Source organism: Salvia miltiorrhiza, chromosome 5 (genome assembly GCF_028751815.1).
Source record: "Salvia miltiorrhiza cultivar Shanhuang (shh) chromosome 5, IMPLAD_Smil_shh, whole genome shotgun sequence".
In the NCBI taxonomy this organism is placed as follows: Eukaryota; Viridiplantae; Streptophyta; class Magnoliopsida; order Lamiales; family Lamiaceae; genus Salvia; species Salvia miltiorrhiza.
Window position 1 is genome coordinate 35270775 of NC_080391.1, and position 20630 is coordinate 35291404.

Genomic DNA, 20630 nt, shown 5'->3' on the forward strand with positions numbered 1-20630 from the left:
GCATTATATTTTTTGTCATCTCTACATAATTTATTATCCATTTAACCGTTTGATACATTTAAGTTGTGAAACTACGAACAAAAAGTGAGGTTAATAATTTAACTCCCATGATCCCTTTTTCCTCAACTCAATAAATAAAAATTAAAAAAATTCCATAGACCTATTAGCTCAGTTGCAAAAGTTGGGCACCAAAAAAATTAATTTACGTTCTACTTTATTTTATTAGTTCGATATCTGTATCTTCTAAAAAATAACTGAGCTGAGGTGCCTCCAACAGTCGAAATTTCCAGCTTCCAATTTTGGGAACGAGCCTTGGAGAGTGGAGGAACCAGATGCTGCGCGAAAATTGAGGAAACTACGTGCATTCTTGCGCCCAGGTTCAGCCTAACGCAATGGGCCCACCTTCTAATTTTTTGTTTTTTGTTATTCCTTTACTCGGCTGAATGATATACTCCCTCCGTCCACGATTTAATGCCTCACTTTAGTGTGGACACGAAGACTAAAAATGCTGAAAAATGTGATATGGATGAAATATAAGGATAGTTGAATAAAGTGAAAAAGGGGTTGTGAGTGGGTCCACTAGTGATAAAGTGTAGTAAATATAGAATATAAAAATGATAAATGTGTTTTAAGGTTGTAAATATAGGAAAAGAAGAAGAGTAAAAAAGTACAATAAGTAGAATATGACTTTAATTTGTGGACAAAAATTTAAGAGCAAATAGGGCTTTAAATTGTGGACGGATGGAGTATTTTGTTAATTTTTTCCAAACTCGTCCGTTTCAACTTTTAATATCCATATTTTCATTTTTGGGTGTTTAATATTTTGATATTCATTAATATTTTTAATAAAAATAAATGTGATCTTTATTCCACTTTAATTATTTTAACATTTACATAAAAAAATAAAACTTTTATTTCACTTACAACACATCCAACTATTTTATTATAACCCCTGTCACTTTTAGATGTATACTAAAAATTAAAATTGAGATGAAGGAAGTATTTTCTAAGATTTGTATGTGGTATTGTAGAGGGGCCCTAAAAACTAAGAAATTAATTTATAGTTGGATTAGATGTGAGGAGTGTGAATCTTTTTTAGCCAAGTTAGAGAAAAGAGTAGGTGAGTTGATGTGATACTTTAAAAGTTAGAAAATAGGTTTATGGTTGGAGACATCTAATTTATTCCATTCGTCCACTAAAAATGGGGTATAGTTATTGTATTTGGCGTCCACAAAAAAAAGGATACTTTCCCTTTTAAGACATGGGCGCTAGAGGTGTCAAATGGGCCGGGTCGGGCCGGCCCGGCCCAAACCCACTGGGTTTCGACTTTTATCGGGTTGGGTCGGGCCGGCCCGAAATTAAATCGGGCTGCCAAATTCTAGGCCCAACCCAGCCCTTGTCGGGCCATCGGGCGGTCGGGCCAAACCCGTCCATTATTTTTTTTTTCCTGAAATCATATTTTTTCGTTACAAAAATAATGAAAAATAAAATAACTTAAAATGTATATATATATAAAAGATGTTTTTTGTGACATTAAACCAAGAAAAAAATTATAACTTTTGTGTACATTAAACGAAGAAAAATAATTAATTAATCATTTTATTTGTCTATTTTATTTGTCTATTTCCTATATATACAATCAAATTATTTTTCTTATTTTCCTTTAAAAATGCATGGTAGAATAAAGAAAAGACAATACCTGATGCATGAGATGTCTGCATTAAAGACGCCCAAAACGTAACCATCATATGAATTGCTTTTAGAATTTCATTTTAAAATTATTTTACTTATTTTCCCGTAAAAATGCACGGTAGAATAGCTTTTTAGAATTTAATATGAAAATTTATGAGTTTTAAAATATATAATTTAAATATTAATTAATTAATTTTGGGCGGGCTAAAAAGCCCGAAAACCCCGGGCTTTTTAGCCCAAAAGCCCGATCAGCCCGATGGGCTCACTGGGCGGGCTTTTTAGGCCCGATTTTTTATGGACCTCAATTTTTAGGGCCCAGCCTAGCCCTAAACCCGGACGGACCGGGCCGGCCCATCGGGCCGGGTCAGTTTTGACAGCTCTAATGGGCGCACCACTTTTCCATATATTTTATCCTTATCAATATCTCTTATTTACAAAAAAATCAACTTTAATTCAATTTCAACTACTTATTTTCAAATAATGGTGAGACCTTTTTGTCCACTAACCGCCAATTTATTTAAACCCGTGTTCAAGGAATGTGCTTCATTTTTGGTGGATGGAGGGAGTATAATTTTTTATAATTATATCGAATTTTAATATGTGGTAAACATACCGTACAGTTTTTTTTTTGAAAATAAATATACCGTACAAATAAGGGGTCGAACATGTATAGAACGAAACTATTTTCAAAACGGAGAAAGAAAAGATTAAATAAGTAAGAAACAACTCAGCGAGAGCCGAGTTTATGTTGACAGCTGAAGAACGTTGGTGACTAACGTTGAGCGTGTGGTCGGCGAGAACGCCATCTATTAATTCGTCAGCCATGCCGTCAACGTCAATATAATTCCGAACCCTACACCCCCAGTCAGCCCACCGTTACCGTCACCGTTAACTTCGTCAGAGTTTCCGCTCACCTTCTTGAATCTTGTCTATATATAAACTCTCCACCTTCCATTCGCTCATTCTTTCGGCTACGACTTGTAACATTTTCTCTTCTTCATAAATTCACACTCACACCCATTTAATTGATTAACTCAACCTCATCTCTGCAAACAATATCAGGTACTTTATATTTTAGCCCTTTACACATTTTATCGTATTTCTTGCTGTTTGATCCAATCCCAGTTTCTAGTGTTTTCTAGGTTACGATTCTTGCTTTCTTTGGTTGGAGGAGAAGGAAAAACAATAAGGGAATATTGTTATGTGTTTGATTTGACCCTTGTGAGCAAGTCGTAGTTGTTTTGCTTTAAAATAATGAGAGACCTTTAGGCGTGGTCAAGGGGTTGATTTTTCTCTAGAGTTGAAATTAGCAATAGGGATTGGTGTTTGATCGCGTTGCCTCCAAACCGTATCAATAAATGTCATTGCCGTGCTCTCTCTCTCTCTCTCTCTCGCTATGTATACAAGTATGCCATCTTTCGTGCTTCTAGATCTTCATTATTGTTGTTTGCAACCACATGTTTTAGTGTAAGAAATTAATGATGTTTTCGATTTGGGTGTCGGTATTTTCTTGGTATGGATCTCTATTGCTTATTCAAGTGTTCTGATCGATTTATGGCTTTTATCGTGCGTGTATTCGTTATGTTGTTTGTTTATGTAAGATGATTTGTTTAGGATTTTTTATTAATAGTTTCAGATTTTAATGTAGTTGATAAAGATTTAAGTATTCTTTTCCTTTTTCATGTGAAAGCAGCATCGTGTATATTTATGGTGCCTTCTTTTTTCAGGTCGATAATTTGAGCAATATTAGCTTTAAACGGTTAGAACTCTGCTGAGAATTTGGTGATAAATAGAAGCCAATGCTTGTTGCTGAGAATGGACTCTCGTTATCATGGATACAGTGATGCAGACTTATCCTACGATTCTCATCCTACTGTTTCCTCCATACCAACAAGGCTGTTCGAATCTCTGAAATTTGATTCAAGAAACTCGCCCAACTCGCCTTTCTCTCCTCACTTTGAGGCTGACGCGATCACTGTGTATATTGATAACCAAGAGCAGCATAGTTCATCCGATTATCTCTCTGAGGCCACTCATTCCTCTGATTCTTCAGTGGATTACAGCATCAACCTGCAACAATCGAGGCCTTTTTCCTTCTGCCACCAGGATAGTCCGTCAGTTGCTTCTGGTGTGCCTGCTTTTCATTCAAATGCAAATAGCAATCACAACATAGAACACGCTTTGCTGGAACTGGAGAGTGCTCTAATGGCTCCGGAGTTGGATGAGCAAGTGGTGAAATCAGAGCCGTTTTTGGGTGGAAACAGGCAATCTCGAACACCTGACCAGAGGCCAAGAGCATGGAACGAGGAAGCTCAGGGGTCTCATTCGTGTCAGTCTGAATCACCTCGTGATTCTCGGATTAGCAGCTCAGCGAACCAAGTTCACATTGAGAGTCCTCAGGGAGGAATGGAGGACTTTGCCTTCCCTCCGAATAATCTGAAAGAGCTGCTGATGGCTTGTGCCAGAGCCCTCTACGAGAATAAATCAGCAGAGTTTGAGAAACTAGTAGAGCATGCTCGTGCCGCTGTGTCTATTAGTGGAGAACCAATACAGCGCCTGGGTGCTTACTTGGTAGAAGGGCTGATAGCACGGAAAGAGTCCTCTGGCACCAACATCTACCGTGCCCTCAAGTGTAACGAGCCAGAAAGCAAGGACTTGCTGTCCTATATGCACATTCTGTATGAGATATGCCCGTATCTGAAATTTGGGTATATGGCTGCAAATGGGGCGATTGCAGAAGCGTGTAAGAGTGAGGACCGTATCCATATAGTAGACTTCCAGATTTCGCAAGGGACTCAGTGGATGACTCTCTTGCAAGCGCTTGCTGCTAGGCCTAGCGGCCCACCACACGTTCGTATCACTGGGATTGACGACCCGGTCTCCAAACACGCTCGTGGGGATGGCCTAGCAGCAGTGGAGAGGCGCCTAGCAGCAATCTCGAAAAAGTTCAACATCCCTGTCGAGTTCCATGCTGTTCCGGTTTTTGCTCCGGATATCACAAGAGAGATGCTGGACATCAGGCCCGGTGAGGCCCTGGCGGTGAACTTCCCACTGCAGCTCCACCACACGCCGGATGAGAGTGTTGATGTGTCGAACCCAAGGGATGGACTTCTGAGGATGGTGAAATCACTCAACCCCAAAGTGGTGACTCTGGTAGAGCAAGAATCAAACACAAACACTGCTCCATTCCTGCCGCGGTTCAAAGAGACACTGGACTACTACTCGGCCATGTTCGAGTCAATAGATGTGACGATGCCAAGGGATAAGAAGGAGCGGATCAACGTGGAGCAGCAGTGCCTGGCGAGGGACATCGTGAACATCATAGCCTGCGAAGGGAAGGAGAGAGTGGAACGACACGAGCTCTTCGGGAAGTGGAGGTTGAGGTTTATGATGGCGGGTTTCCGACAGTATCCGTTGAGTTCTTACGTGAATTCAGTGATTAAGGGGTTGTTGAGATGCTACTCTGAGCATTACACCTTAGTGGAGAAAGATGGAGCGATGCTGTTGGGATGGAAAGACAGGAATTTAGTGTCAGCTTCTGCATGGCACTGAAGATGAAGATGAAGCTGGACAGCTATAGTTGTAGAAATTACAGAGTTTCGTTTTATAGGCTTTTGGATGATGTTGTGCTCTAGTTATTAGTAGAACAATAATATCTGTACGTGTAATTTTTAATTCTAATAGTGAGTTCATTCTTTTTAATATTTTTGTGGTCTCATCTTTTGTGTAAAGTTATGTCTTACCTTCTCCATCTAATTAGTTGATTGTTCATGAATTAATCTATCTCCCATCAAGGAAATACAGAAACTTTTCCTACTGCTGTTGAATCCATGGGCATGCGGAGAGACAACCTGGCCAAACGGAACGGAAGCTTCAAATAAACGTTTACAGCTAATTTGGCGTGAATGGCAGAGCTTCAACAGCATGCCGTATGTTGCTTTGTCATTCTGATGTCATACGCGCTCACTTCGAGCTTCTGCTCTATATGGCTAGCTCGAAAATCGAGTGCATTGGTCTAATTAATCGATTTTTTTTGTTGCTTAATTTTTAAATTTTATTACTTTCTTTTAATTCGAAAATGAGATTTTGATTCTTGTGAAATATGTTTTAGTTTTTTCCAACGATTAATAAAAAAACTTTATGACATAGAACTTAAAGAAAAATAATCATTCATGTTAAATCTATATCTAATTTTTATCGGTAGTGAAGTTACTTATTAGTTATTATATAAATTTACGTTAAAATGACACTAATTTTTGTATTTAAAACGAGGCGAAATGTGTTGATTAAAGAAGTACGACCTATTTTTGTTTACAAGAATAAGATTATCAACATAAGTTCATATATATATAAAAATAATCGTAAACTTGTAGGCACAATAGGCTAGTCCGAAATTGAATAGGTTAGGATAATGGTCAAAATATTTTAGACCACAATAAAAATAAATCGAATAACCCGAAATTGAATAAGCTTACCCTAAACTGAATGGACCGACCCAATTAACATCCCTAATTCTACCAAATCAAAAGTTAATTGTGATATCAATAGTAAAAGCATGATGGTGGAAAATTGTACTCAGGAGACCCCATAAATCTAATGAAACCCACTTTTGGAACCATTAATTGGTATCAAACCTGTAGTTTTAAAAAGAGTCAACTTATGAGATAACCATATTGAGCAATGAAACTCAATATTTGGCCTGACATCTAAAAAACATAAATTTTGGCAATTTTTTACATTTTCGAACTATTTTGCCTTAAAAAAGGCAAACCAGATTCGAGTTTGCTTGCGGGTTGGGCTTCGGGTTCGGGTTGGGGCGCGCGGGTTATGATGGTATAGTTGGTACAAATAGGTAAATTCATATCAATTGTACCATTCATTAGCTACACTTGGCACAATTATGCCCATTTGTTCCAAATGTGACTGAAGATTGAATGATGGTACAAATGGAGAAATTCGTGCCAATTGTGCCATTCATTAGGCACAATTATGCTCATTTGTACCAAAAGAAAGGGTGCGAGAGAAGGGGGCAACCGTGGAGAGAGGCGCGGGTGCTAACAATGCGGCGTGAGCGAGAGTGGGCGAGGGAGAGAAGGTGTGACAGCTGGCTTGCCAGTGGCCGCGGGGCGACGTGGCAGCGGGGCAGTGGGCGAGGGAAAGAAAGGGCACAGGCAAGGGTATTTTGGACCGAAATTGTAAAAAATGGCCATAATTTGTGTTTTTAGATGGGTGGCCGAAAATTGAGTTTCATTTCTCAATATGGCTATATGAGTGCATATTCTCTTTTAAAAAATCAAAAGACCACTGCTGGAGCCCGTCGTTGAGACTCCGGGCAAATGATATTTATATTTTCCTGTGCCCTGCAGTTAAGGTTAGTTTAATGGCAAGTAATAGGGTCGAACCCACAGGGAATCGGTGTATCACAATACTCGTGTCACAAGCTTTATAATGGTTGCTCGTCTCTGGGCAAAGATGTCAGTCGCCAATCTGTGGCCAAAACAGAATTGAAATCTATCTATGGGCAGAATGTAAATGCTGAAAGATAAAACACAAGAAAATAATCAGTAATAAAAAGAACCTGGTCTGGGCATAGTCTTGGTGTGATATGGGATAATTCTTTCGATCACAGGTTCAAGGATTTTCATTGTGTGATCACATATTTGGTTATGGACAGTCGTCAATAGGATGGGCCCCTTTCAGGTGTCACGTGCGCATCCTACCCCATCCTCATCCACGCCCTTCATGTGGCTTCACCGCATTAAGGTTGTCGGACCCAAATGGTCAACAGGCATGTCCGAAGACATATTAGAACTCACCCACATTTGCCGCACTATGTGGAACCGGATTTCTCCTAACTTTGATCCACTTGTTGCATGTAACTTGGTCGTGCCCAGAACAGTATCGGCCGGATAAAGCACCGGGTTTGCCCAAGTTGTATTTGCATCAGGCCAAATGCTTCGGGAATGTGACTGCACAAATCTTGTGCCCAATTTGACCTCGCGAATTATTATTATCCTATATCAACCTTAACTAGCCCATACCGAGCAAAGGAACTTAGCTACTCATAAACATAAAATAAAGGCAAAGATGGTAAAAGAAAACATACTTGAATTGAAAATTGTCTAGGCGGAAATCAAAAAAAGTACTTGCTGGCACCAACTCTGGGCATAGACAAACAAAACATAAAACAGAAAAGTAAAGTGGCCTGTGGCCGTGTATCTGCCTCATAGTCACTCAACACATGAACATAAACTAAGGAAAGCTATTCAAGGAAAGTGGCAGCGTAGGGGGTGGATTTGGATCAGTGCACTCACCGAACTTCAACTCTCAGGGCTGTCGAAGACTCTCCGAACTCCTTCTGGGTAGGTGCATCCATATTATAGAGAAGACATGGGCTAGGGCTTGGCCCAGAACAGGCGGCGGCTGGGCTAGGGTTTGCATGGTTGGTTCTTTCCTTCCACGGCGTGCCCTAGGATCTGCAGAGCCTCTAGTATGGCAACGAATCTCGGCTGTGGAAGGTAAGTGGATTTTCTTCATTTTCTGGTCCCGAGGGACAGATTCTCCTGCCTGTGCCTATCCACTCCAGTTGTGCCCAACTGCAACTTCTCTCTTGGCCTCCTTTCCTTTGCCTTCAATCCCTTATTTTCTGCTCATGTGGCTTCCATCTGGGCCTTCTGCCCGAACATGACCCGATCCCGCGTGGTACTCGATATGGGCATAGCGTGGGCTGTGTCTCTGTCTGAAGTCGGGTACTTGCCTCTTTCACGGAATGGAGCCTGTTCCCTCCTTATGCCTCTTGCACGCTTCCTGTGCCCAAAACATGCTCTCCCAGGGACAAGCACACACAAAAATATGTAAAAAGACTCGATCTAAACCTAAAAATAGACGTAAAAAGAGTACGAAAAATGGGCACGTCAACCACTCACCTTGATCGTGTAGAGTTTACAAGTGCAGAAATTTAGTGGTTCCTGCAATTGAGGATGAACTTAAACACTTAGGAAAAGAAATGTAGGAAATGACATATAGAGTAAGACTCTAATGAGCCCATTTTTCGTGCTCTTTTGAGTCTGTTTTAGGTCTAGATCGAGTCATTTTTGTGTGTTTGTGTCTGGATGACACATATTGGAGCACATAGGTGTGCAGGGATGTACATGGCAGAACAAGCTCCATTCCGCAAGAGAGGCAAGTACCCGAGTTCATACAAGGGCAAAGCACATATCGAGTCTCGTGCGGGTTCGGATTGTGTTCGGGCGGTAGACCCAGAAGACAGGGACGTGACCAAAGGACGAGGGAACAAATGTAGAGAAAAAAGACCAAGAGAGAAGTTTGCAGCAAGCGGCACGACGGCACCTCTGATGCAGATTCAGAAAAGAAAGAAGATCCACTTGCCTTCCATGAGCGATTCTTGCCAACCCAAGGAGGATCTGCAGATTCTAGGGCACGACGGATAAGGAAAGAACCTCATGTGAAACCCTAGCCCATCCAGCACCTAACCCTGGGCCAGAGCCCTAGCCCAATGCCTTCTCTATAAATATGGATACACCTCCAGCCATATGCAGGTTTTTGGAGACTTTAACACTCGACGGAGTGCACTGATCCAGAGCCACCCCTACGCAGCCACTTTCCTTATCTTGTTCCTTAGTATATTTTTCATGTATTGAGCGTATGAGGAAGCAAACAAGGCCGAAAGGCATTTTACTTTCGTTCTTTACACTACAAGAAAAACGCTCATACATGACGGCTAAAAACCGTCATCTATGCCCTTCCAGAACCGTCAAGACTGGTGGTGTCAAGAATAGTCCCTAGTATAGATGACGGTTAATAACCGTCATGTATGATCACTTTTCTTGACGGTTCTGTATCTATACTTGACGGTTTGAAACCGTCAAGTATTGTACAATACATGACACTCATATTTTTTTCTTGACGCTTTCTGACCGTCATGTAAAATCAAAAACATGACAGTATGTTTGTCATACTTGACACTTTATAAGCGTCATGTATATTGACATATACGACAATTTAGGTATATATATGACAGTTGAAAACCGTCATCTATGCTTTTTCAAAATTTAAATATAATATTTCCTATTATATTTACTTTTTCCTGTTTTTATATTTATAAATATGAATACATTGTACTATTAAATAACAAACTAACACATACTGAAAATGCTCATTTAAACATTGATAACAACTAATAATCCAACATCCACAAAACAAGATCCATTGTTTTACAACATGTCCCAACACCATAATGAATATCTAAAAAGCTACACCATAATAGTATTTTTCATATGACAATCCTACAACATCTAAAAAGCTGCACCATAATAGGACCAGCCACCACTCCTGGATTCAGCACGACTATGTCCACGCTATTTTCCTCCGCAAATTGCCATGCAGATTTCTCAGCAACCGCTTTAGACACAGAATACAAAAATTAACAGCACAACAAAATCTCAACGGTGTATGGAGTAAAAGAACAAAAAGAGCTCACAAATACTACTACCACAAAACAACTATTCTCCTCGAATTTTCAGTATATTTGCCAAGGATAAGGGCAGCAGCTATGCAATAGGCAATATGACACTATCCTAGTTAACTGCCACAACTCTCTCCTCTCTCTCTCTGGGTATAGCAGCAGTATCATAAATTGCATTATAAATGCAAAATCAAGGAGCAACATTATTTAAACAGAATCATAGCATCTCTCATTAATATTTTTGTGTTGTGTTAGTATACGAATGTTCACTACATCATTAGAGATTTTATTTTGTTCTATGAAGTACTTAGCAGATGATGTTGGCTTTGCATTCGCCACACCTGAATAGGTTTTCCTCACAACAAACGACCCCGGCCCCGACCCAGCCCCTTCTTCAACAGAAAACAAAGAGACTCACTATAACACCAACTACATATACGATAGTGTAAATGGAATTTACCTTTGATAGTGTAAATGCAAGATGCCCCATCTTTTGTAAATGTAGAGCAGCCTCAGGGTATCACCTTTGTGAGTGTCCGATAGCGGAAGCTCACATCGACTGCTCTTAAAGTCTTACTGCCACCGTAGTATTACCATCAATCACATTCACAATGGCACATAACAGATTAATAAGATTGAATTGGAATCAACATAAAAAACAAGAAATGAATTGCAGACTTGGCATGGGTGATTGCATTTTGACACAGTGCTAGCACTGCCAGCTCTCTTCCTCTAGGGTTGTTGTATCTCTTTTGGCAATTCCTTTTCAGAAACAGAGCCAAATCAGCTTAAATGATCTAAACAATCAAATACATATACTCAGCAACTTCTTCCTAGACTTACCAATTAGGAGCATAGCCAAGTGTTAACTGCATAAACATAAAGAGAGACCTAATTAAACATAGACCATAATTGAAACTAAGTAAGTTTTCTAGTACTAAGTAAGTTGCACAGTTTCTGAGTAATAGCTACCATTAACATGAATCGAAGAAATATCCATCAACAAGTACAACTAAACAAAATACAGAATGCCTCTGCTACTGAACTACTTCTTTAAAATGAAAGCAGAGTAAGCAAATAGAGACTATTGAGGAACTAGACTGAAATTTTTCACCTGTGCCACAATCATACTATAACCCGAGATCCCTTTACAGCTTCAAGTCCGTCTCTAGTCTTCAAATCATAGTACCTACCAAAATCAAGCCTAGCTATCATCAAATTCAGCAACTACATGCCTTACAAAATAGCTTAATAATGCTAATACAAATACAGAAACATAAATGATTATAAGACTTAGCAGTTTATAGTAAAAATGTAAAAGCAAAGAATTTGAGAGTTGTTATCATATACTAACTTGAGACCATTTGGGAGGGTTTTGAATTCATTTTCAGAATTTTTGCTCCTCTCAGCTGCAGCAGATAAACAAATCGTTGTTAGAGCATGCCAACTCTCTCTAAGTGTTTTATTCTTTTATACATGAAATCTAAGTACATAATTGCACCAAAAATATAGAGAAGAGATAGAGAGGGTGTGAGATCTGTATACCCCGTTGATTTATCAAAACTTCAATAGCCCTAGAATTCATCAACAACAATAGCCTCACAAACAAAGCAAAGTTGCAAATTTTTAGAAATCCAAAAAAAAGAGCCCAATCTCACATTTGGAGACAAATAATGCAAGGAAGAAAACTCACAGCTGCAACCATCACCACCATATTCAAATTCATCAAAACTGCAATAGCCCCAAAATTCATCAACAACATTCATTCCAATCAGCTACCTACATCCAAAGCCGAAAAACAATTAAATCCACTTAGTTCAAATCATAGTACCTACCAAAATCAAGCCTAACTATCATCAAATCCAGTAACTGCATGCCTTAAAAATAGCTTAATAATGCTAATACTAATACAGAAACATAAATGATCATAAGACTTGGCAGTTTATAGTTAAAATGTATAAGCAAAGAATTTGAGAGCTATTACCATAAACTAACTTGAATTCATTTGGGAGGGTTTTGACATAGACGGACGGAGGGCGGACAGGGGGGAGGTGGATGGAGGCGCAGCAGATAAGAGGGAGGCGGCGCGGCGGACTGGAATTCAGGGCGAGGCGGATTGGAATTCAAGCGCACAGAGGAGACGCTGAAGTAGGCAGACGGAGGCGGATCGGGGAAAAGCGAATGGCGGCGAGGCAGACAGGGAGAGGCGGGGCGGCGGACTGGGATTCAGAGGTAGGGCGGATGATTTGATAGGAGGCAGAGGTAGATTAAGGGGCTGTGCAGACGGAGTCAGGCCGAGGGCGCGTCGGACCGGAAAGGAGGCTGCCGGATGCGCGTCGGAGCGGGGAGGCGGCGCGGCGGACTGGAGGCTGGGGAGGCGGACGAGAGAGAGAGTGTTAGGAAATTAGGGTTTTGACTTTGAGGTTTTACAATCTTACTTTAAATTATACATTACCACATGAATAAATGTCATGGATAACAATTAATTTAATGTACATACATGACGCTTCTTTTAATTATACTTGACATTTTAGATTAATTGTCATGTATTGTATTTAAATTAACGCACATATATGACGCTTTGTAATGAGCGTCATCTATACTATGAATAAATGACGCTCATACATGACGTTTTTTCTAAAAGTGTCAGCAGAGCGTCATGTATTGAATACACGACACTGCATGCATGACGCTTTTTTTGAAAAACGTCATGTATTCAAAAAAGGCGCTCATACATGACACTTTTTAATAAAAAGCGTCATGTATGCAGTGTCATGTATACTCAATTTTCTTGTAGTGTTATGTTTTTATTTGCTTTGCCCGGAGTTGGAGCCGACAAAGATTACTTTTAAGATTTGCCCAGACATCTTTAATTCAAGTATGTTTTATCTTTACATCTACCTTAGCTTTACTTCTTTAATTATGTGTAGCTAAGTTTATATACTTGATATAGGCTAAGTCAACGTTTAGCATAGGTTAACCATAATTCGTGAGGTTAAAACGTACTTAATAATTGTGCAAATATATTCCCGAAGCATTAGGCCAAATTCCAATACAACTTGGGCAAACCTGGTGCTTTTATGCGGCCCGTAACGCTCTGGGCAAGGCCAGGTTACAAGCAGTACATGGATTAAAGTTTGAAGAAATCCTGCTCCACATAGTGCGACGAATGCGGGAGGTGGTAGTATGCCTTTGGGCATGCATGTGACTATTTGGGTGTCGCGGCCCGATTCCCAACGCTAGTAATAGCGGGGTACGAGTATCGATACGACTAATATAAATGAATAAAGAACAATAAAACTAAACTACACATCGGGCGGAAGCTCACATCAAAATATGCTAAGGCAAAGCATTAAAACTCGGCTCAAGGGTATATACGTCAACATCGTTATAACTTCTTAATTATCGGGAATTTCAAGAACAAAAACAAAACGGGTACAACTTATTTTCCATAAAGAAGCATAACATTAAGAGTCTCACAGCAAAAGGCGTAACAGTTATATGTATGAAGACATATAACCGCGAGTATATTGCTTGATTAGGAAGGGATAAATTATCATCTCGCTAAGGTTTTATCAATATCAGAAAGAAAGCAAAGTACATCATCCTTAAGACTCTAACATCAAAGGATAGCAGCAAGGATACTTCATCAACGAAACAATCCCCACCAGCACCAGTCCAATCTCGCTCCAAAGCTTAACCTGCACATTTAGAAATATATGCAGGGCGTGAGTAATAATACTCAGTGGGCAAATGCTAAAGAAACATCATGAAAGGTGCTCTTAGAGCTATATGTTTGAAACTTGCCATATCATCAGCAATACACAGAAATAAGTTAGCATCAAAGAATCTGTGCATGCAGTTTTCATAATCATAACATCATAAGTAAACGATAGCGCTATCAAAGTATTCATCATGCATGTACCACATCTACAACTCATTATTATCGGTACTGAGAAATAGGCCTCCCTTTCAAGTACCGTGACTGGCCGACCCGAAGACGGCTCACAGTCACCTCTGTGCACAAAATCCCGCTTGTGGCAGGACCGAATTCGTCTCATCAGTAGAGGGTAACATACAAGCTCAACATCAAAAATTTGGCAAGTCAAACAGTTCTTAAACATCATTTATCTCAATCGTTTGATAAACTCATCAATATCACCATCATTTACTTTAGAAAGCTCATACGATAAATGTATACTCAAAATATTGCCCACCTGTAGTCCTTCGCTTAGCTCGGATAGGAATAGGTGACTTACTTCTTCGTCTCGCTCGGATCTTCATAAATCATCAACATCATCATGAAAGTTCATGTGATAAAACAAACCTTAGTTAGAACTCATTACTAAAATCCAAACTCGTCTCAACAATAACTTCTCACTCAACGTCTATTTACCCAGTAAAACTAAATCCCTAGGCATACTCGACTTCTAAGGATTCACACGTCTTACTCTCGATTTAACTCTCAACTCGGACCATACTCATAGCAAACAAGCACATAGGCATGCACAATCACATAAGCATACAACTTCACATAAACATATCACAAACAAACAAACATAAGTTTGACTCGGAGACCAGAGCAGAGAAATGCTCGGTTGTCAGAGTGGAAAAACTCAGCAGAGCAGAGCAGACTAGCTCGGCAGAGCAGAGAAGAAATACTCGCCAGAGCAGAGGAAAAATCACGTCAAGGCAGAGAAATGAACTCTTAGTCATAGCAGAGGAATGATGAACTCTCTGTCGCCAGAGGAATGGCGAACTCTCTGTCGCCAGAGGAATCAAACATCAGAGGAATCAAACGTCAGAGGAATCAAACGTCAGAGGAATCGATCGTCAGAGGAATCGATCGTCAGAGCAGAGAAATGATGAATTCTCCGTTATACCAGAGAAATGAATTCGCTGGCAGGGCAGCGGAGAAATGAATCCTCTGGCATGCCAGCGGGGAAAAGACTTCTCTGGCATACCAGCGGGGAAACGAACTCTCTGGCGCACCAGCGGGGAAAGGAACCCTCTGGCATACCAGCGGAATCACAACTCGGTAGAGCAGAACAAGACTCAAGGCAGAACAGTGCCATCAAGAGCAACTCGAAAATTCATCAACTTTTTCATTCTCAAAATTCATCAAACACTCTCAAACATCAAAAATTACTATCACTCAACATCTTAGCCAACTCAAAACTCATTTAAACTCTACATTCATCAAACATCACATTAATCCTTTCATATAATCATGCTCCTCATCAAATCATCATTCAAGACATAACCTCAAGGATTTTCCAAATTTTAAAACAAACTGAATTTTGTAAAAACTCATATCTCAAGACTAAGTTTTGCAAAACACATCTTAATCACTTCAAATCATCACATATGACACATTTCTCACCCCAATTTAAGAAAAGAACCAGAAAGATTTTTAAAGGGCATGAACCCTAATTTTCGAAAATGACGAAAAAGGTGGAAGGGGAGTTTCTCATGCTTCAATCATCCTTCTATACACATATCTCACACAATAAAGGCTAGATCCAAACGATTAAACACTTACTCAAGTAGTTTCAAGAAAAGGAAATCTTCTCTCTATTCTTCAAGCATTAAACTCCACTAATCTTCTTGAATCAAGAGTAAAAAGTGTTTAAGGACTAGATTTAGTGGAGGATTTCACCATAGATACGTCTTTAGAAGCTCGAGCTTAGTCTCCAATGGAGGAGAGAAAGAATGGCGTGGGGGAGAAAGAAGAAGGTGAAGGGCCGAAAAATGAGAGTGACGGCAAGAGAGAGAAAAGGTCCTTTGTTTTAATCTCCAATCTTATTCTCGATAAGCTAAACGCATTAAATGCTCATTAAATGCCCAAATAGTACTTTGCCTCCCCACTTGGCCACTTGTCTAATCACACATGTGGGAAAAGATTAAAATAATGAGTGTAAGTGTAGGAATGTGTGGCGGAAATTAAATCATGTGCTACCACAATTACTCAATTATAAGTGCACACATATCAGATAAATCACATAACGTCAATTAAATAGCTCACAAAGTTGTCACATTAACAACATATCATCACTCGTCATTAATCTAATCGTCACTCTAGCTTAATCGTTTTTATAGTGACTCTCAATCACTACCTCGACTCTATCTCTCGTCTTTCATCTCAACTCAAAAATCAATTAACATCTCTATCTCAACTTTAACATCATTCTCGATTCTGTCAACATCTCTATTTTACTCATATTACCATCCATCGATAACTTCCTCTCGATTTTGGTAAGCTAGTCTTTAACTCTCAAGGTCCTCAATAGTATTTCAATACTATTTCAAGGTAACCAAAAATACAGGGTGTTACATCATCAAGGGTTCTCTCCCTCTCTTCCTCGACTCTATGTCAAACTCATTATTCCTATTTTCTTAATAGGACAGTCAGTCTCTGATATCTCGGTATCCGGTAATTCTATTCCCGGTAGTCAGAAGTAAAATAAAATCTCAACTCAATTCAATCAGCATCTCTAACTCGACTCGTTTCTCAAATCTCATCATTCTAACTCCATCATTGGTTTGTCCACTCATAACTCTATTTAATAGAAAATCTGTCTTCTCTAGTCGTAAAAGAAAAATAATCTCGCATCTCGACATCTCAGAATTCTCAATAGTGTTAAAACACTATCCTCCAACATAAGGAAAAGTACAGGGTGTTACATTGGGTCTGCTATGCCATAATGCGTTTTGGGCATATCCACACAATTACAGCTTGTTACGGGGAATCTATCAGGGTAGAGGGAAGAGGGAAGTACGCCTCCACCCAATTTTAAGGGCGTGGATGAAGGCTGAGTGAGCTCATGCACGTGACACCGTGACAATGGGGGCACAACTCACTGATCGAACGGCTCATAACCAATGACATGAAAGCACAATGGAAACCCTTGTACCGATGACCGAATAAATTACCTAATACCTTACTTAACTATACCCAGACCAGGTTTTCCTGTATAACTGATATTTTCTTGTTTTATTTCAGCTTTTACTTATTGCCCAGATTTACATTTCGTATTTAGCCAGAGTACTGACGAGTGACACCTTTGGTAAGAGAGAAATACCTTTTATAAATTGTGACATTGAGAACCTAGATACACTGACTCTATGTGAATTCGATCCTATACTTGCCATTAACTATTCTTGATTGCAGGGCATAGGACAATTACAAATTTCATTTACCTGAAGTCTTAACGATGTCTTTGGCAGACTCCATAACTAAAAAGAAGCAGATTGTCCAACAACAAAAAGATGAAGAGTGTGTAGACCCGAAAAAGGTTAAAGAGATTTAGTATTTGGCTACGTTTATTTTAAAGAGCTTATAAGGGCATCCACAATGGAGAGTTAAGGTGAGCTCTTAAAAGTGGTCCCCACCATTTAAGACTCTTAAATTTTTTATTTTCTTTTTAATCTTTATTTTTAATATTGTTTTTAATTAAAATTAATATTAAATTTAACAACTTAGATTTCATTGAAATTAAAATTTAACACTACATTGTTTGAATTTAAAAATTGCATTACAATAAAAATAAAATCCTAATTTAATTAAAATTTAAAAAATATAAAAAATCTACAATTTAAAGGACATTGCGTTTCTTGATTTTATCCACCTTCTTCAAGTGAAATGCCAACGACTCTCTGCTAAAACTAAAAGGGCAGCGAACTTTTTTTCGAATTTTTAATTTTTTTTCTTTGTTTATAAAATAGAAGGAAATTTCTGATTGGGTCGTGTACAACACGCACCCCAATGAAAACTTCCTCTGCACCAGGTGCAGGGGGGGAGAGGGGTGGGGGGACTGGGCGCGACAATAAGAGGGGCGTGCGTGCGCCCGGTGAGCACCGGTGTCCACGCCCCCATAGTGGGTGCCCTAAGTTTTTGTAGCTTATAAGATATAGTTTCTTAAGAACTTATAAGTTGTCAATGTGTTTGGATAATTTATCTTATAAAATTTAGAGAGAATTTTTGGTTAGAGAAGGAAAATATTTGTTAGAGAGAGATAATAAAAAAACATGAAATTAGAATGATATATGATGAAAATACAAAATCATAATTGAGTGATTTTTTATAAATGAGTTGCTTATAAGATAATGAGAAAATAAGTTGAGATTGATGAACTTTGTTTCGAGTATATTTGTATTTTGGTAATTTGTTTTTAATTTTTAGAACATTGTATTCACATGCTTAGGACAAACATATTTAAAGTGTGTGCGTGACGACTCCATTTTCTATGCGCTTCTTATGCCTTGTTTAGAGTTAGATTGAGTTAATTTTCTTATTTTGATTTATGTTTTTTTTATTTGGAAGGGGTATTGGGAGCGGGCCAGGTGAAAGACAAAGATGTAGTTACATTCCACAAAAGTGGTGATAGAGCTAGAAGTGAGGTAGCTGGTAACAAAGACAGCACAGGCCAGAAGTGTTGTAACATCAGAAGAACAACAATGCTACAAGGTTGCAACAAGAGGTGCCGCATCGCTAAAACTATCAAAATGCAAGAACTCCAAAAGTGCAGATTTGTCGTAGTGCTAGAAGAGTGATAAGGATGGTATTTGGGACTTCTCTTAGAGTAGAGGGAGTCGACCCAAATACCTGACTCTATGAACTTAAACTTGGACCCATGGTCACTTGCAGAGTAAAGGCCCGGCAAAGCTTTGCCGAGAAAACCCAGAGCTGGCGAAGATGAGGAGACATGGCAGAGTAGGAGGCCCAGAAGAGAATTCATTCTTACGTGCATACGGAAATCGAAATATCTCTATCGAAGAGACAAAGAACTAAGGAGAAAAGCATGTTTATCGAGTTGCCCTCTCTAGGGTTCGGGTCGATGGACCTTAATGACCTAGAGTACGGTATGAATTAATTAAAATAATTCAGCTACTTGGATTGGGCTAGGCACTTGGGCCGCGGATATTTATTCGAATGGGCTATACGAAATTTGTCCACTACAAGGTTTATTTTCTATTTTCTGTGCATAGCATGATCAGAGCCCTGTTTAGCCTTCCTTGAGAGACGACTTGGGTTAGCCTATCACACTAGGACGACCTCGTACGATTGCGAGTCAATCTCTTAGGTGTTTTAGGTTGAGTCACTGGGGATACGTATCAACGCATGATGGATCGAATCTTTAAAGAACAACTGAAGATGAACATCTCAGTCTACGTTGACGACATGCTGGTGCACAGCGTCAAAGCTAATACACATGTGGATGATTTGGAAGAAGGTTTTTCGGTGGTGCGAATGAACAAACTCATGCTCAACCCTAAAAAGTGTACTTTTGGGGTTCAATCAGAAAAGTTCTTGGGTTACAAGGTCACACCAGAGGGGATCAAGGTCAACGCAGATAAAGTCAAAGCTATCATGAACATGACTGCGCCGCAGGATGTTAGAGAAATCCAAACACTTAATGGGAGAATAACTACGCTGAGCCGATTCATCTCACGATCGGCAGAAATGAGTCTCCCCTTCTTTCGAATCTTGAGAAATGGCAATCGGTTCGAATGGAGCAACGAATGTCAGCGGGCTTTCAAAGATCTCAAAACTTACTCGACGAAGCTTCCAGTATTAACAAAGCCAATACCAGGAGAACCTTTGTATCTATATATCTCCGTGGGGACCGAGTCTTTGAGTTTTGTGCTGGTAAGAGAAGAAGATCGACACCAGAAACCAGTGTATTTTGTGAGCAAGATCATTCAGGGAGCAGAGTTGAGGTACACAGAGGCCGAAAAAGTGGCGTACACCATCATGAACACCGCGCGGAAATTGCGGCCATATTTCTTATCACATAAGATCATCATAAGAACTGCGCTCCCATTTAAACAGATTTTGGGAAGACCGGATTTGGCAGGGAAAATGGTAAAATGGGCAATAGAGTTGGGAGAGTATGAAGTGGAATTCGAATCCCGCACAACTATCAAAGCATAAGCCTTAGCAGATTTCATCCAAGAAACAACTAGATGGCCTATGTGAGGGCCCTGGACTGCGAAGGGAGATGGCTCCGTTACAAAAGAAGGTTGTGGAGTGGGCATATACATTACCTCGCCCGAAGGAGAAGTAAACCAATTTGCTGTGAAATTTGAAGACAAGTTATCAAACAACGAAGCTGAGTACGAGGCCGTGTTAAGGGCAGTTCACATCTTGAGCGAACTTTGGGCCGACCAAATATTGATCAAAACCGATTCACAACTAATGGCGCAACAATCCAAGAAACAACTAGATAGCCTATGTGAGGGCCCTGGACTGCGAAGGGAGATGGCTCCGTTACAAAAGAAGGTTGTGGAGTGGGCATATACATTACCTCGCCCGAAGGAGAAGTTTACCAATTTGCTGTGAAATGTGAAGATAAGTTATCAAACAACGAAGCTGAGTACGAGGTCGTGTTAAGGGCAGTTCACATCTCGAGCGAACTTTGGGCCGACCAAATATTGATCAAAACCGATTCAC

At 39.7% G+C, this 20630-nt stretch overlaps 1 protein-coding gene and 1 long non-coding RNA gene across 6 annotated transcripts; one reads left to right on the forward strand and one right to left on the reverse strand.

Moving 5' to 3' along the window:
• The first annotated feature begins 2379 nt into the window (after window positions 1-2379).
• LOC130986993 (scarecrow-like protein 21) lies at window positions 2380-5396 on the forward strand. The gene is made up of 2 exons (XM_057910539.1): window positions 2380-2754; window positions 3420-5396. Exon 2 carries the CDS (start codon window positions 3508-3510, stop codon window positions 5242-5244), a length of 1737 nt encoding a protein of 578 aa, XP_057766522.1. The 5' UTR covers window positions 2380-2754; window positions 3420-3507; the 3' UTR covers window positions 5245-5396.
• A 4460-nt stretch (window positions 5397-9856) lies between these two features.
• LOC130986994 (uncharacterized) lies at window positions 9857-11922 on the reverse strand. 5 transcript variants are annotated; one of them, XR_009089526.1, is made up of 6 exons: window positions 11836-11922; window positions 11532-11586; window positions 11292-11366; window positions 11021-11046; window positions 10638-10939; window positions 9857-10113 (listed from the first exon to the last, which is right to left on the reverse strand). It is a non-coding gene; the product is annotated as an uncharacterized LOC130986994 (long non-coding RNA). The 5 variants fall into 5 exon arrangements; XR_009089528.1 differs by lacking the exon at window positions 11836-11922 and adding an exon at window positions 11723-11768; XR_009089525.1 differs by lacking the exon at window positions 11836-11922 and having other exon boundaries at window positions 11532-11714.
• Window positions 11923-20630: the final 8708 nt, after the last annotated feature.

Coding starts and splice junctions, on each gene's coding strand:
- LOC130986993 (XM_057910539.1), top strand. CDS start 3,508: ATGGACTCTCGTTATCATGGATACAGTGATGCAGACTTATCCTACGAT.